Genomic DNA, 14708 nt, shown 5'->3' with positions numbered 1-14708 from the left:
GTCTCACTCCTTGACAACCGGAGTTCGATTCTTGTGTGGAACGAATTTCTGGAATTCTCGTTAAGGAAGACTAAATATTTAAATTCCTGATGACATTTTTTTTGTCCGTCGAGAAAAGATATCGCGACGTCCGTAATAATAATAATAAAAAAGAAACCCGCAAATACCTCGTGACGCCCTCCTCCCCATCTCCGACGAATTTCTGGAATTCTCGCTAAGGAAGACTAAATATTTAAATTCCTGATGACATTTTTTTTGTCCGTCGAGAAAAGATATCGCGACGTCCGTAATAATAATAATAAAAAAGAAACCCGCAAATACCTCGTGACGCCCTCCTCCCCATCTCCGATTCCTCCTCGGCCCGCGATTCCTTCTCTCCTCGCCGCATCCCCGTCCCCGTGCCCTTCTCCAAACTCCGCCATCCCCGTCCCGTACTCCCTCCCTTGGAAAAGATCAATTGGAGGAGTAATTCCGGCTTCATCCGGTGGTGGCGATGCCGGAAAAGATCGTTTTTTTTTTCGACGGGAGGAGTAATTCCGGCTTGATCCGGTGGTGCCGATGCCGGATCCTGCGACGGCGCCGACGCGAGCCACCAAGGGCCGTGGACTCCCTCTCCGGCTGCGATTCCGCCAAACCCTGTCGTCTCGGCGTCCCAGCGACCATCTCCGAGGCGGATAAAATCGTTTCTTTCGGTAGCAGCCCGAGGAGAAGGCCCGGACAAATCCTCGGAGCAGTAAGCCCGCCGCTCCAGCACCTTTCCTCACCGCCGTCGTCATCAAGGTCACCCCCATCCTTTTACTCCTCACTCTTTTTCCCTGCACCATCATGCGTATTTGTATTTGTGCTACACCATAAGGCTTCTTTTTGCTACCCCATCAGATCACAAGAGCAGGACTCTTTGGACGGTGCTGAAGATTGACCGGTTGGAGTCTATTGATTTGGGTATCCAGGAGTATCCTACTAGTTACACGGAGAATTGATTGTCAAGAACTAATTTGGCGGATTCACGAGGGAAATAGGTTGACTGCTGTGCTGAATTTTGTCACAAAATGCTATGGAATAATTTGTATTTCAACATGAACTGAGATTCATAGAGTATATCTATCAAATCGTTTTAGTTGTTCAAATTATAACATTTACCACTTGTTTGCTTCTTCAGGTTTTCTGAAGTTTCTTGGTCCTTACTACATGGTTCCAATTACCAGGAGAAGAAAAGTTGGCAGAATCTGTGGTCATTATATTTTTATTCAATTGGAAAGAGTGAAATGGTTGCAATAGAAATCTGCATTTAAGTCTTCAGCTCTCATATTCTTTTTGTGGTTTATTTATTTATACACTCAGAGAGAGGACTGGTTAGCTTAGGCCATCGGAGTATCTGTTTGATTGATGTGATGAATTTCAATTCTGCCTTGGAGTATTTATTTATTGAGCTTTACCTGTCTTTTTCTCAGGTTCTCTTGGTGGTCGGAATTTTGCAAGGTGAAGTTGGTCCTATGATTTCTGTCATGAAAATTGAAATGACACGTTTGGAGTCTTGTTCGGATGTCGGTGGTTTACATGTTCCAATTCAAGATATTAAAGAACCAGTTGAACTTCCCGAGCTATATGAGGACATTGGATTTAGGCCTCTCAAGGTAGTCATACTGTATGGGGAACAGGGAAAGCTCTACTTGCAAAGGTTTTGTCTTCTGATCACTTTCATTTCGCTCTGAAGCCTTGAAAATCCATGTTTTGCTACATTCAAACATCCGATCACTAATAAGTTAGTGTGTTAACATACATCTTTCCCTAGAAAAAGTGTAACCTCTTTTTTATCGTTTCAAATATGATGTTATTTCCTTTGATTCAAGACTGGTTGTGAAGTACTTGTGCTGCTCGCTAACTTCAAATATGATGCGTGCAAGCGTAGCTGAGACTTAAGCCATATTCCTGATTCTCACAGTTGACCTAAACTGAATATATTGCAAAAATGCAAGCACATCTCTGAAATGAGAGTACACTTAAGCCCTATTCCTGATAGCCAATTCTTCACTATTTCATGGAAATAGACGGGTGAAAAAAAAGTAGCTACATGAGCATTTGTTCTAAACTTGTTGGGTTACCACTATGTCTGGCTTCGTTGGCCTCTCACCCTCACACGACCGCACAACACTGCCGTGTAACTCCCATTCCGTCCTCTTCCAAGCGCCTGCACTACGGTTTCCGGCTGCCACCCGCTGCCTGTCCGCCTCCGTGCCGCAATTGCTCTTCTCCTTGGTGGTACCTCCTGCCATGGCCACCCTTGCTCTTGTTCGCACGCTGTTGTCGGGGCTGCCTCTGCTCCTTTCAGAGCACCACCGCTGTGTCTGCCCCCGTTTCCGTCTGCTCTTCACCCCTGCATCCCTTCGCTTTCTGCCCCCACTACCACCCCATCGCCGTCTCTTCCTCTGGACTGAATCAACAAGAAATTCTCAAAGTTTGCATCTATTCAGAGTGCTTTTTATTTGCCTTTTAGGAGAATATCCAGTTGTTTCAGAGCGTCTTGGATACTCACAATGGAACTAAAATTATATTGATTTGACTTGGTTAGCTCGGAAGGTGGATTAGCTGGGGGAGGAACCAAGAAGCTTTAGGCCCAAGAACTTCGTGTGGACCATGACCTCCTCAGTGTTGCCAAGGTCAGCAGCGATGCCCTCGATAGGACGTGGAACCACAAGACATATCAGATTAGTTTCACTATTTTCTACCACTCAACTTTTGTGTTGTCTTTTCTGCCCATAGTGAACCTGATGCAAAACTGACCGAAGGGGCGTTGTAGTAGGTTCTAGTATAGGTTCTGTCACCCTCCTGTTTTTATATATATCATGTTTGAAAACTGATGCACACACATAACACAATGGAATCATATGAAACTGCTCTTTGACATTTATCAAACTAGGCTTTAACTAGCTACATCTATTTTTGTTGAATTCGTTAATTGTGTTCTAGTATACTTTTTTGTCATTGTGTGAGGATGGATTACACACTCAGTTGTTAGGATAGGGTGTTGTGGATGATTCCTGAAAAGGGCCACGGCTAATTGAATTTTGTACCGAAAAAGGCTTCTCGCCCCGCTTTATAAATAAAGCAAACCACAACCGAAGCACAACATCCAACCAAAAAACGGAGGTCCATAGAAACGAAAGAAAATAAAGGTAAGGTACAGGCTGGGGGCAACAGCAAAAATAAGCCCACAAGGAAAGGAAATACAGCCTCAAGGGGGATAAATGATCATGAGAAGTCTAGCGGCCACGTCCTTGTGCTTCCTCGTCAATCTGTCAATGGCCACCTTGTCTTTGGTTGCTCCTTCTTAGGTTTGAAGGCCCATCTCGTCCTGTAGGTGTTCATGAGTGCATTTTCCAGGTTTTGATTTAACCATTAGAGCATCTCCAGCCGTTTGCCCCCCCCAGGGCACCCGACGAATGTCTTTTGGCGTATGCGCCGGCGGTTTTTCCGCCCTGGGGGCGATCGAGTTTCCAGTCGCGCCCCCAGGTTTCGGCCCCCAAACGCCCGAAAATTCTAATTTATCTTTCCTGCTGCCAAAAAATGCCACAGGTTAGGCGATCATCATGGCACAGGTCGGCGATCAAACATACCCAAAAGTTCGGTGATCAAAAGGAAGGAATCATAGACATGGAACGCATCAAACGGCAGGCTCCTCTGCCATGGGACTGGCTGAGGTCAGTGTGGGCGCATCTTCAGTGCTCGGGCTCGACGTTGGCGTTGGCGTGGCTTCAGTGCTCACGCAGGGCGTCCGCACATGTTCACTTCTCAGGCTTGGCGTCGGCGTTGGCGTCGTTGTGGGCGTAGAGGCGGCAACCGCCGCCTGTCGAGGCATCTGGTTCAAGATGAGGCCATGCTCTGCCAGGTACCACGCCTTCACCTGCTCGTCCATCGTCGACATGTCTGCCGCCATCAAGAGCGCCAGGTCGGTGTTCCTCTTCTTCGCGGCGACTTTGGTCCTGAGAAGGTCGAGCTTGACGTCATGCTTCGTCATCAACGCCGACCACCTCGCGTCGGATTTCTCCTCCCTCTTGGCGGCGCTGTTCTTCGCATCGGCGATGCACTGCTTGATCGATGATTGCAGCCGTTCAGCAGCGGGTGCCGCGCCCCTCGCCGCCTTGTCTCTTTTGTTGCCATCAGGGCGCCCTTCTTCCGCCGACGGGGCAGGCGCATCCGGCTTGTAGGTCTCCTTGGCCTTGCGAGAGTGAGTCGGCACTCCCTCCACTTCTTGCACGACTCGATCCTGGAGAACACGTGAAGGAACTTGAACTCTTGGTCGCTGTTGTCCTGGCGAAACATGTTGAACATTCGAACCATCTGCACAGCCGAAGAACAAGTGTCGGCGAAGTACACGACGAAAGAACTGAGCCGACGGCTGGCCATACCTGCCCCTCGATGTTGGCGCCGCTTTCCGGGCGAGCCGCGACCTCTAGGATCCCATGTCACTTGTTGCAGGCCGCCTAGATGGTTGCCCAATGGTTCGCCATGGCCTTGTCGCTGTGATCCATGTGGATGTTGGCGAAGTCGGGGTCGACCAGCTTGTGCTCGTCGAACGCCGTCTTGATTCTTCTCCAGTACGTGTCGGTGTTCTGATTCAAGCCGGTGATCGGGTCGATGCTGACGGTCTTCCATGCATCGGCGAGGCACTCGTTTTCCTTGGACGTCCACTTGACGCGAGGCTCGCCCGGCTTGTGTTGGGCGCCCGCTTCTTCTTTCTCTCTTTCGGCCCCGGCTCCGGCTCCACCTGTTCTTCCTCCTCCGCCTCCTCCTTGGCGAGCACGTCGTCAATGTCGATGGTGGTGTCCATCGTTTCGTCTTGCGTGTGGAACCCGGGGCACGAAGCGGTGGGGACTGAGCCGCTCGTGATGATCTCGTCCATGTTGGTGTCGGTGTTGCTGAACTGTGGCGCCGAGCCGTGTGCAAAGGGTAGGGCGGCATGGCGCAGAGGCGGCGCAGGCGAGCCTGAGTACGCCGGCGGCGAGTAGTTGTACTGGGTGTTGAGGCCGGAGGCACGCGGCACTGCGCCATGCAGGAAGGTGATGCTGGGGTTGAAGGCGCCATGCGTGTTGCCGTCGGAGTAGCCAGGCGAGGGCGCGTACCCCCATAGCGGCGGCGAGAAGTTGGCCGGCGACGCGACGCTCTGCTGGCTCCCTCACGCAGCTTGTGGGCAGTGGCCATGCGGAAGGTTCATCATCCCCACGCGAGACGCCTCTCCTGCTCCGCCGCCGCCGCCGCGTCCCTGGCCCTCTTGGTGATGAGCCTGTTCTGGTGATCGGTGGTTACTCAACGCCTACCTTCCACTCGGCGTTCGACAAGCCCTGTGGCCTTGCCATCGGCGCCCTCGGCTTCCTCTGCTTTGGCTGGGCGGTATCGGTGGCTAGGCGAGGGGCCGCATACTTCTTCGGCGGCATGGCGGTCGGATCTAATGAGGAGAACAGCGGGAGCGGCGGTGGAGAAGGGGGGAAGTGCTTGGGCAATGGAGGGAAAATGGGGGAAAACGGCGGGAATAGGCCGGTCTGTCGCCGACCACGTGGGCCCACGCGCCTTTTCGCTTCAGCCGGTACCCCCAGGCGCCCCCTGGTGCGCTGGGTTCGGCTTGGGTTTGCCGGTTGTTATTTTGGCCCAAATCGGCGATAAACAACAATCTGGGGGCGCAACTTGGCCGATGTTTCGCCGCCGACGCTAAAAAAGGCACCCTGAGGGGCTTGTTGGGGGGCCAGTGGAGATGCTCTTACATGATTGCTGGTACTACTATTTAGTGATAGTTTAGTTATTTTGCTGTTTCATGTTATGGCCTAGACATTTGCTTCACCGGAGTAGCCTTAGCTGGTTGTGCTTTTGAGAGAGGGTTTGTTGTTTATGAACTGTAATGTACCACTTGATGTTCGGAATTGCACTATTTTTGTAGGCCTACTATTCTGGGCTAGGCAAAGGTCCAGTTGCACATTCGATTTTATAATCATGATTGTTGCTTTCTGGTGATATGAAAAGTGTACTTTATGCAATAATCCAGTACCTGCCCCCTAATCTATTCCTTACCTCACCCTGGAGCAGCACAACATTCTCCACTGGTAGGCATTCGTTGACGAGAAGCTTGGCCAAACCCAGTAGGTATGCGTGGAATTATTGAGCTCAGGTTTTTTGGGATTAAGGTAAGAAGTTGTTAAATTTTTAGGGGTTTGAGCTAGGAGGTAGTGCTTAGTCCCATATGTTATGCTGTACCCCTAGACCATGATTCCTTTCCTACCTCAGAAGCAAGAACTGTTGCGATTTAGTGGAGAGGTGGAACACTACATGGTTCACACACTGTAGCTAGCCGAATTATATCCTGCAGATTTACAATCAATTTGGGGAAAGGAATTGCAACATGGACTAGGATATGAAAATGGATTGCTCACTCCTTGATATCTTTCTTATGGATCTGATTTATTTTCTATGCAGATTCTTACACCAAAGGATCACTATATGCCAAGGTATGTAAGTTGTGTCAAGTATAGGAACTTTATCTGTTGGATGAGCAAAAAAGACTATTTTGACACAAAGTCTAAGCACAACAAACAGGGAATTTTTGGCTATAGAAAAGATTTGCTATCACTTTCTGTTAAATGGTTCTCCATTCCTCCTATGATAGACTTCGAGGATGATAAGAGCGGAAGATTTGGATTTAATTGTTAGGCTCGATGGCTCAAAATACGACAAGGAATCAACTGAAAGAGGAACATGTATGAATCGTACGGAAGAACTACTATATGCTATTAAGGTACGTGTTAGCTTCTGAGGGGTACATATTCTTTTGTTCCTTTTCCATCTTCTCGTAATCCTGTCGTATTACTTTATTCTTCCTTTGTTCACAAAAAAAAAATTAGTATTTATGTACAAAGGGAGTAGTAAATCGAAAATGTCAAACGGAGACCGAGCTCCATGGAGGCCTTTATTTGAAAACTTCAAAATTCAAAATTTTCAGTTTCAAAAATTCTGGAAAAAAATACAGATACACCTAGATACATAATGTACATGTATGCAAATTTTCAGGTCAAAATACATTAAAACGTGAGCTACACAAAAAAGACATATGTGGGGCCTTTTACCATATATGTACTGTTCATCTTTAAAGTCCATGATTTTGTTTTTTTTGTGCAGCTCGCAATTCATCCTGAAACTTATCACACATACACATTACATCCTTGCATACATGTTTATTTTTTTCAGAATTTTTTGAAATCGAAATTTATGAATTTTGAATTTTTCAAAATAAAGGGCTCCATGGAGCTCGGTCTTCAAAATGCCCTAATCGTAGTAAATTTGTTTTTAAAATCAGGACATGTTTATTATATCTCTATGTTATGTTACGTTATACTCCCTCCGTTCCTAAATATTAGACCTTTTAGAGATGTCAATATTGACTACGTAACAGGCAAAACGAGTGAATCTACATTCTAAAATATGTCTATATACATCCGTATGTACTATGTAGTCCATATTGAAATATCTGAAAGGGCTTATATTTAGAAACGGAGGGAGTCTGATGTAATAATGTTTTTCTCAATATACTTTATATAGTGCATCTGTAATGTTTATACTCTCCTTATGTCACAAACTCCCATTGGTCCAGCTCATTCTTCCAATCAGCTCTAAAAGAAATATAGCTTAATATTGATTATCCAACTATCATCATAATCTTTTAGTTTTTAGGCTTTTGCTTTCTGTAGCAACTTCAGAATCTCTGCTTTTACCCAAGCATCGACAAGTAGTATGACATGTCTTTGTCGCCTCCCACTAAAAAGGGAACTATTATCAAGTGCATCATTCATCATGGACTTGGATCAAAAGAAAAGTAAAGGTACTCCCTCCGATCCGAATTAATTGACGCAACCTCTATTCAAGACAAGAGGCTGCGGTGATTAATTCAGATCGGTGGCAGTATATTTCTTTCTAGAACAATTTGCTTGAATAGAAATATTCTTGAGAACGTACCGTGATTATGATGTTAAGGCTACCCCTCAAATGAATTTCTCTGTTCTACTTGAATGAAAATAGTTCTTGAAACATAATGAGATTTTGAAGCCCTTTAAACAGTCTGCTGCTGGTTAGTTGTTCTGATCGTCTTCTCTCATCATTTTTCTTATCTGACAACGCAGAATAATTCGGTGTCTAAGAAACATGGCGATATTATAATAATCTCTCGGATCCATATGTATTTCATTACTAGATACATCCGTTTGGCATAAGTTTCTTTTCATTCTGAACCTAATAATATCTCCATGCTTTTAGAGGTTATTTAGCTAATACTTCCTCCGTCCGGTAATACTTGTCTGAGAAATGGATGTATCTAGACATATTTTGGCTCATTGATGGCATGTACTCCCTCTGTTCCTAAATATAAGTTTTTCTAGAGATTCCACCAAGTGACTACATACGGAGCAAAATGAGTGAATCTACATTCTGAAATATGTCTACATACATCTGTATGTTGTATTTCATTTGAAATGTCTAAAAAGACTTATATTTAGGAACGGAGGGAATACGAGCTTTGAACTGAGAATGGCGTTTTGGAGCTTGGCCTCCTTCGAGGCCGTTTTTTCTTAAATTCAAAATTCATACTTTTTGGTTAATTTTTTTTGTACAGTACACAATGATGTGATGTGTGTGCGTATAAAATTTCAGAATAAAATACATTGAGATGCGATCTATGCACAAAAAAAAAATTCATGGACTTTTGGGATGAATAGTAACGTGTCTTGAAAAGCCATTGTCTTTTTTTGCACAACCTTCATTTTAACGTATTTCGTCCTGAAAATTTACACATGTGAGTTATGCCTTCATGTATGCCTGTATTTTTTGAAATGTAAGAATATGTTTTTTTGTTGAATTCTGAATTTTTTAAAAACCGTCCTTCAAAAGCAGTTTTGGCATTGTACTTTGCTTCGAACGGCTATCTTTTCTATGGTCATTGAAAGCAAATTTGACATGGGTAAACAAATACGACAGCGGTGGCATAAAAAAAGTCGCCTCAGACTATTTAATTCCTGATGACATTTTCCTCACTGCGCACAGGGCGCTCAGAATGTCGGTCTCTAGGATAGTCATCATCGGCTTAGCGGAACCATTTGTAGACGCATACTTAAGCCGTATAACTTGATATTCCCCAATCGAGGTGGGACTAAAGAACTGTGAAAATGTTTCGGACGGTTCCAGCCTTTTATTTATTGGCTAGAAAAGTAGAGCGATCGAAATGGGCCTGGGCCAGAAAATAACTCTGCATTTAAATAGTCAGAGAAAGTTAACACGAGAGCTCCTAATGGGTGCCAGTTGGCAGTTCGTGCGCCCACGCGGCTGGGAACTGGGCTGGCCCAGGTTGCCTCGATCGCCTCCTTCGCTCCCGTCGATCACGGTTGACCAGTCAACAGCTGGCCAGTTGACCGGTCAACTGTTGACTTTTGACAAAAAAATCATAGAAAATCCTGAATTTAAAACAGTTCATGACATTTGAAAGAAAGTCCAGAAACTTCAAAAAAGTTCACGAATTTGAAAAGGTTAATTGATTTTGAAAAAAATCCAACACAACTGAAAAAATAATTCATCAATTTTGAAAAAAAGTAAGTTCATCTGTTTTGGAAAAAATTAAATCAAAAATGAAGAAAGAGTTCATCGATTTCGAAAAATGTTCATCAAATTTGGAAAAAGTTTATCGATTTTGAAAAAAGAGTGTCTATATTGAAAAAAGTTCATCGGTTTTTTAAAAAATTAGTTGATTTAAGAAAAGAGTTCATCGGTTTTTAAAAAAATTAATCGATTTGAAAAAAGAGTTCATCGATTTTGAAATAAAGTTCATCGAGTTTCCAAAAAGGTTCACTGATTTAGAAAAAGTTGACTGAATTTGAAAATATTTCATCGAATTTGAAAAAAGTTCACGTGTTTAAGGAAAAAACAAAAATGAAAAAGGGCCAAGAAAAAAGGAAGGACCAGTGAGAATAACTGATTCGGGAAGCTTCCCTGGTTCCCAAAACCAGGGGCTCTCGCGACTGAAGGAATAAAGGAAAGGAATGAAGTTTATAGGCTCAATTGCTTCATTGTTGTCCTGGTGGTCATTGTGCTGCTCTCTCAGCGAGAGATCCTGAGTTCGAAACAACGCTTGCACAAACACCCTTTTTGCTCCAGTTTTAAAAAAAAAACATGCCGGTCCAGCGCGGCGTGGGAGTATGTGCCCATTTGCGCGAACTAAAGAAACGGGTGCCGAATAGGCTTTGCCAGTTAACGCAGTAGACGGGACAAATTTCCAATTCTCTTGCACAAAACAAAAGGACATTTATGAAGCATGACTTAAAAAAACACAAAATTCAACCGAGCTACGTATAATACTTATACCAACATAACATACAGGTCGACAACTTGTAGAAGAAGCATCACTAAGAGCATCTCCAATAGAAGATGCATATTTGGAGATGTAAAACAGGAGATGTCAAAATTTACATCTCCAAAAAAGAGGCAACTCCAATAGATGATGTACATTGAAGATGTAAAAGAGCAACTCCAACAGATGATGCAAAGTGGAGATGTAAAAACTAGTGGGCGTCGGCCAAATAGGGGCGGTGGCAGTTCGGAAGGTGGCGGCATCGGCGCAGCAACAGCGAGGAGTGACGGAGGGACGGCGGAGTTGCGGCAATTCGAGGCGGAGAGAGGAGGAAGAGCGGCGTAGGGGCGGCGACGAAGGTTGAGGAGGGCCTCTTTGGTCGGAGGAGGAAGCCACGGCCGCCGCCGGCAGCCAACACTACTGGAATCAAAAGATTTGCCGTCAGCCACTTCTTTGTCGTCTGCTAGCTGATGGCAATGGATGGCTTTGCCAACAGCTTCAAAAAACAAACGACAAAGAGCTGGCTGACGGCCAAGGATGGCTTTGCCATCAGCCGGGTCTTTGCCGTCTGCTAGCAGACGACAAAGAGGGAGGTTGGCCCACTGGCTGATAAACAAGAGGAAAAGCATTAGGAAAAGTAGATACGTTGGAGACGTATCAGACACCCCGACCCTTGATACCTCTTCGGCTTCCTGTTGACCGAAAAGGTGCTCTTCGGCGTTCCAAAGGTCAATGTTGAATTATGAGTTAGGTCATATATTTTTCGATTTTATTATAAAAAACATCATATTTGTGTTGATTTGGTGGTTTTAAATGTGCAGTTGTTTCATCGCTGCGAGGGTCTGGTGTTCAACGACCTCCCTGTGCGTTCACGAGCTCCGCCCCTGCGTTCGTGGGTGAGCACAAATGACATCTCCTCCTCCCCCATTCATTTGCTCTGTTCCGGTCTTTGTGCCGATGAAACTTGCTAGCTATAGGTGTCTTTAACCCACAGTATGCGTGACCACTATGCGTCTCCCGTTCGAAAGGGTTACATCTATAAATATGTGTAGCGACCAGACTTCAAACAGTCTGATCTCTGTGCATAAGTGTCATCCTTGGATCGGTAATGCTGATACACATAGTACTTGAAGGATTTATAACAGAGTAGCAATCACACACTTATTACATCGAATGTTTCAAAAGAGAACTTATTACAATAAATATGGCTTAAGGCCATCTAATACGATAACAGCGGAAGGCTTGGAAGATAAAGTGAGTCCATCAACTCCAACGGCATCATTGAGTGAAAGACCACGACCTAAGGCTCCTTACTCGTCGTCTGAAAAGTCTGCAACATAATATGTTGCAGCCCGAAAACGGGTCAGCACATGGAATATGCTGGCAAGGTAACACAAAAGAGTAATGAACAGAATAATGCTATCACTACATGCATATTTGGCTGGTGGAGGCTGTATGGTTAATATGTTTTGCGAAAAGCCAATTTTTCCCTACAACAAAGGAATGAATTTTATTTAATTATCATGGTGGTTGTTAAACATTGAGAATGGTAAACCCCATCTCAATCCCAATTAAAAATAATCATTAACCCCAATCAAATTATATAATTAAGAGTGATGAGATCCACATGATAATCCAAGAACTAGATACTCAAGATGTGCATAACCGGGGACACAGCTAACCATGATTAGTTTGTACACTCTGCAGATGTTTGTGCACTTTTTCCCACAAGACTCGATCTCCTCCGTTGGTTTTCGCACTATAAGATGTTTGAGAAACGAATGACCGAGACACAGTCTTTCCGAAGAGGTCCCTTAACCGATAGATAGGCTGGTACACCTACAATCCCCTACATCTGCTAGCCCATCATGGAAAGGTTTCCCACAACTTACTCAACTATGCCAGAGCTCATAATGGCATGTGGCTGCACACGGAAGTTTCTAGCATGAATAATCTTATGATCCCTTTGAGTCTGGGTGGCAGTCCATAGGAGAATCACACGGTACCCCGGGATTTCCAAAAATACAGGCAATCACTTGAATTCCTCACGTGCCTCAATCCACCCAGATGTGTATTAAAGTTGCCACCTTAAGTTAACCATTATTTAACAATACTCACATCTGTCATGAATACTCTCAAACGCAATCCACGTCTACAAGCATAGCATAGCAATATAAGCGACGTAGAAGTAACTCCCAAGGTTTGATAATGAACAGGTGAATAGGTACTACCTCATCTACTTCCCAACCCACAATTTAATCAGATCCTAACCATGCAATTGTTTGAGGATTGATCTAATGCAATAAATCCGGGTAGTAAAGAGGTATGATCAAAGTGTTACTTGCCTTGCTGATGATCCGCAAAACCTAGAGACTCGTAGTAGCACGCTTCACACTCCGGGTACTCTATCGCAAACAAACAAGAATACAATAAGCAATCAAGCAAGGGCACGGGTAAAACTCAAATAAGAGATCTAACCAGAAAGTTCAACTTAAGAACTTCGGTTTGCAAAAAGAATCAAATCAAACGAAGCAACAAAACTCAAACGGCGAAAAAACAAGCTTCGTTTACTAATTTGGACTAAAGTCAAATTTTACAGTAGCAAAATCTTGTTTAAGTTGGTTAAACAGAAAGAGGGTTTCGAGACGAAACTCTAGGCGCTTGAATCGCGTGATTCCGATAAACGAGCGAAAAGTTATACTAGAACGAAAATCGGATCAAAAATCGCGATCGAAAATAATCGCGGAAAATCCGAGAAAAAGAAAAACTGACGAACAGGCTAACGAACGAACGTTCGCTGTCTGCGGCTAAATCGTGAAAACCGTTCGTTAAAACGAACTAACGAACGGGCGTTCGCTAAATAAAAACCGAAAAAATAAACCAAACCGGATTTATAAAAAAACGGATCTAGTTTTAGAAAAAAACCGTCGGTTTTCTCGCGAAAACCGAGGCAGCGGCGGCAGCTACCTCCGGCGAAAGTCCGGCGAACGGCGGCGGCGGCGGGTGGGCTCCGACGAGGCGGCGCGGGGCGACGGGTGTCGGCGCAGGGCAGCGGCGAGGCGCGACAGTGGTGACGCGGGGCGACAACGGCGTCGGCGGGGCGCGGTTAGGGTTAGGGTTTGGGCGGCGGCGCGGGTTGGGCTTCGGCGGCTCGGAGCGGCGGCTTATAAAGCCCCCCCAGGCGGAGTCCCGTTCGGGTACGGTCCGGAGTCGGTTTGACTTTTTTTAAAACAATTCCGACGTGTAGAAAAAGAAGAAGAGAAATAGTAAACGGACTCCAAAAATCCTGAAATAAATTTTCCCCGTCCTCTAAAAATAGGCCGGACAAGGTGAACATTTATTTGGGCCTAAAATACAATTTTGAAAAAACGCATATTTTTCCTAATTCAAATAAAATAGCAATAAAACTCCGAATAAAAATCGTATTTGATTTTAATATTAAATCTACGATATTTTTTTATTTTTGAGGAAGTCATTTTATCCTCTCTCTTCTATTTTTATAAAATAAATATTCGAAGCGAAATAATTAAAATCAAACGATCCTCTTTTCAAAATTCGAGAAATCTCGAATATGAAAATAACGAAATCCCCAACTCTCTCCGTGGGTCCTTGAGTTGCGTAGAATTTCTAGGATCAAACCAAAATGCAATGATGTTCTAATGTATAACATTCCAAATTAAAAATTTGGAAGTTACAAACCTACCCCCCTTAAGATGAATCTCGCCCTCGAGATTCAGGTTGGCTAGAAAATAGGTGTGGGTAATCCTTCTGTAGGTCTTCCTCTCGTTCCCAGGTGGCTTCATCCTCGGTATGGTGGCTCCACTAAACTTTGCAGAACTTGATTACCTTGTTGCGTGTGACTCGGCTGGCAAACTCGAGTATCTTGACTGGCTTCTCCTCGTACGTCAAATCGCTATCCAACTGTATCGATTCCAGTGGCACTGTATCTCTCAAAGGAATTTCAGCCATCTCTGCGTGGCATTTCTTCAACCGAGAAACGTGGAACACATCGTGAACTCGTGACAATCCTTCGGGCAATTCTAACTTGTAAGCAACTTCTCCTATATGTTCCAAAACCTTGTATGGTCCCACAAAACGTGGCGCTAACTTTCCCTTAACTCCAAAGCGCTTCACTCCTCGAAGTGGGGATACACGAAGATACACTCTGTCTCCAACTTCGTAAACTGTCTCCTTGCGTTTAGAATCCACATAGCTCTTCTGCCTGGACTGGGCTACCTTGAGTCTATCGCGAATCAGCTTAACCTTCTCTTCAGACTCTTTAATCAAATCTGGTCCAAACAATTGTCGGTCTCCAACTTCGTCCCACAACTACGGA

At 44.6% G+C, this 14708-nt stretch overlaps 1 protein-coding gene across 1 annotated transcript; it reads left to right on the top strand.

Moving 5' to 3' along the window:
* Positions 1-319: 319 nt before the first annotated feature.
* LOC119350522 lies at positions 320-11343 on the top strand. Its single transcript, XM_037618317.1, has 6 exons — positions 320-780; positions 880-1019; positions 1160-1678; positions 6463-6494; positions 6653-6781; positions 11194-11343. The coding sequence occupies exons 3-6, from the start codon at positions 1648-1650 to the stop codon at positions 11341-11343; spliced, it is 342 nt and encodes a 113-aa protein (XP_037474214.1). The 5' UTR covers positions 320-780; positions 880-1019; positions 1160-1647.
* The last annotated feature ends 3365 nt before the right edge of the window (positions 11344-14708 follow it).

The sequence above is a fragment of the Triticum dicoccoides genome, chromosome 1A, assembly GCF_002162155.2.
Source record: "Triticum dicoccoides isolate Atlit2015 ecotype Zavitan chromosome 1A, WEW_v2.0, whole genome shotgun sequence".
Classification (NCBI taxonomy): domain Eukaryota; kingdom Viridiplantae; phylum Streptophyta; class Magnoliopsida; order Poales; family Poaceae; genus Triticum; species Triticum dicoccoides.
The sequence above is the reverse complement of the archived record's forward strand: the minus strand, read 5'-3'. Positions and strand labels throughout refer to the sequence as shown.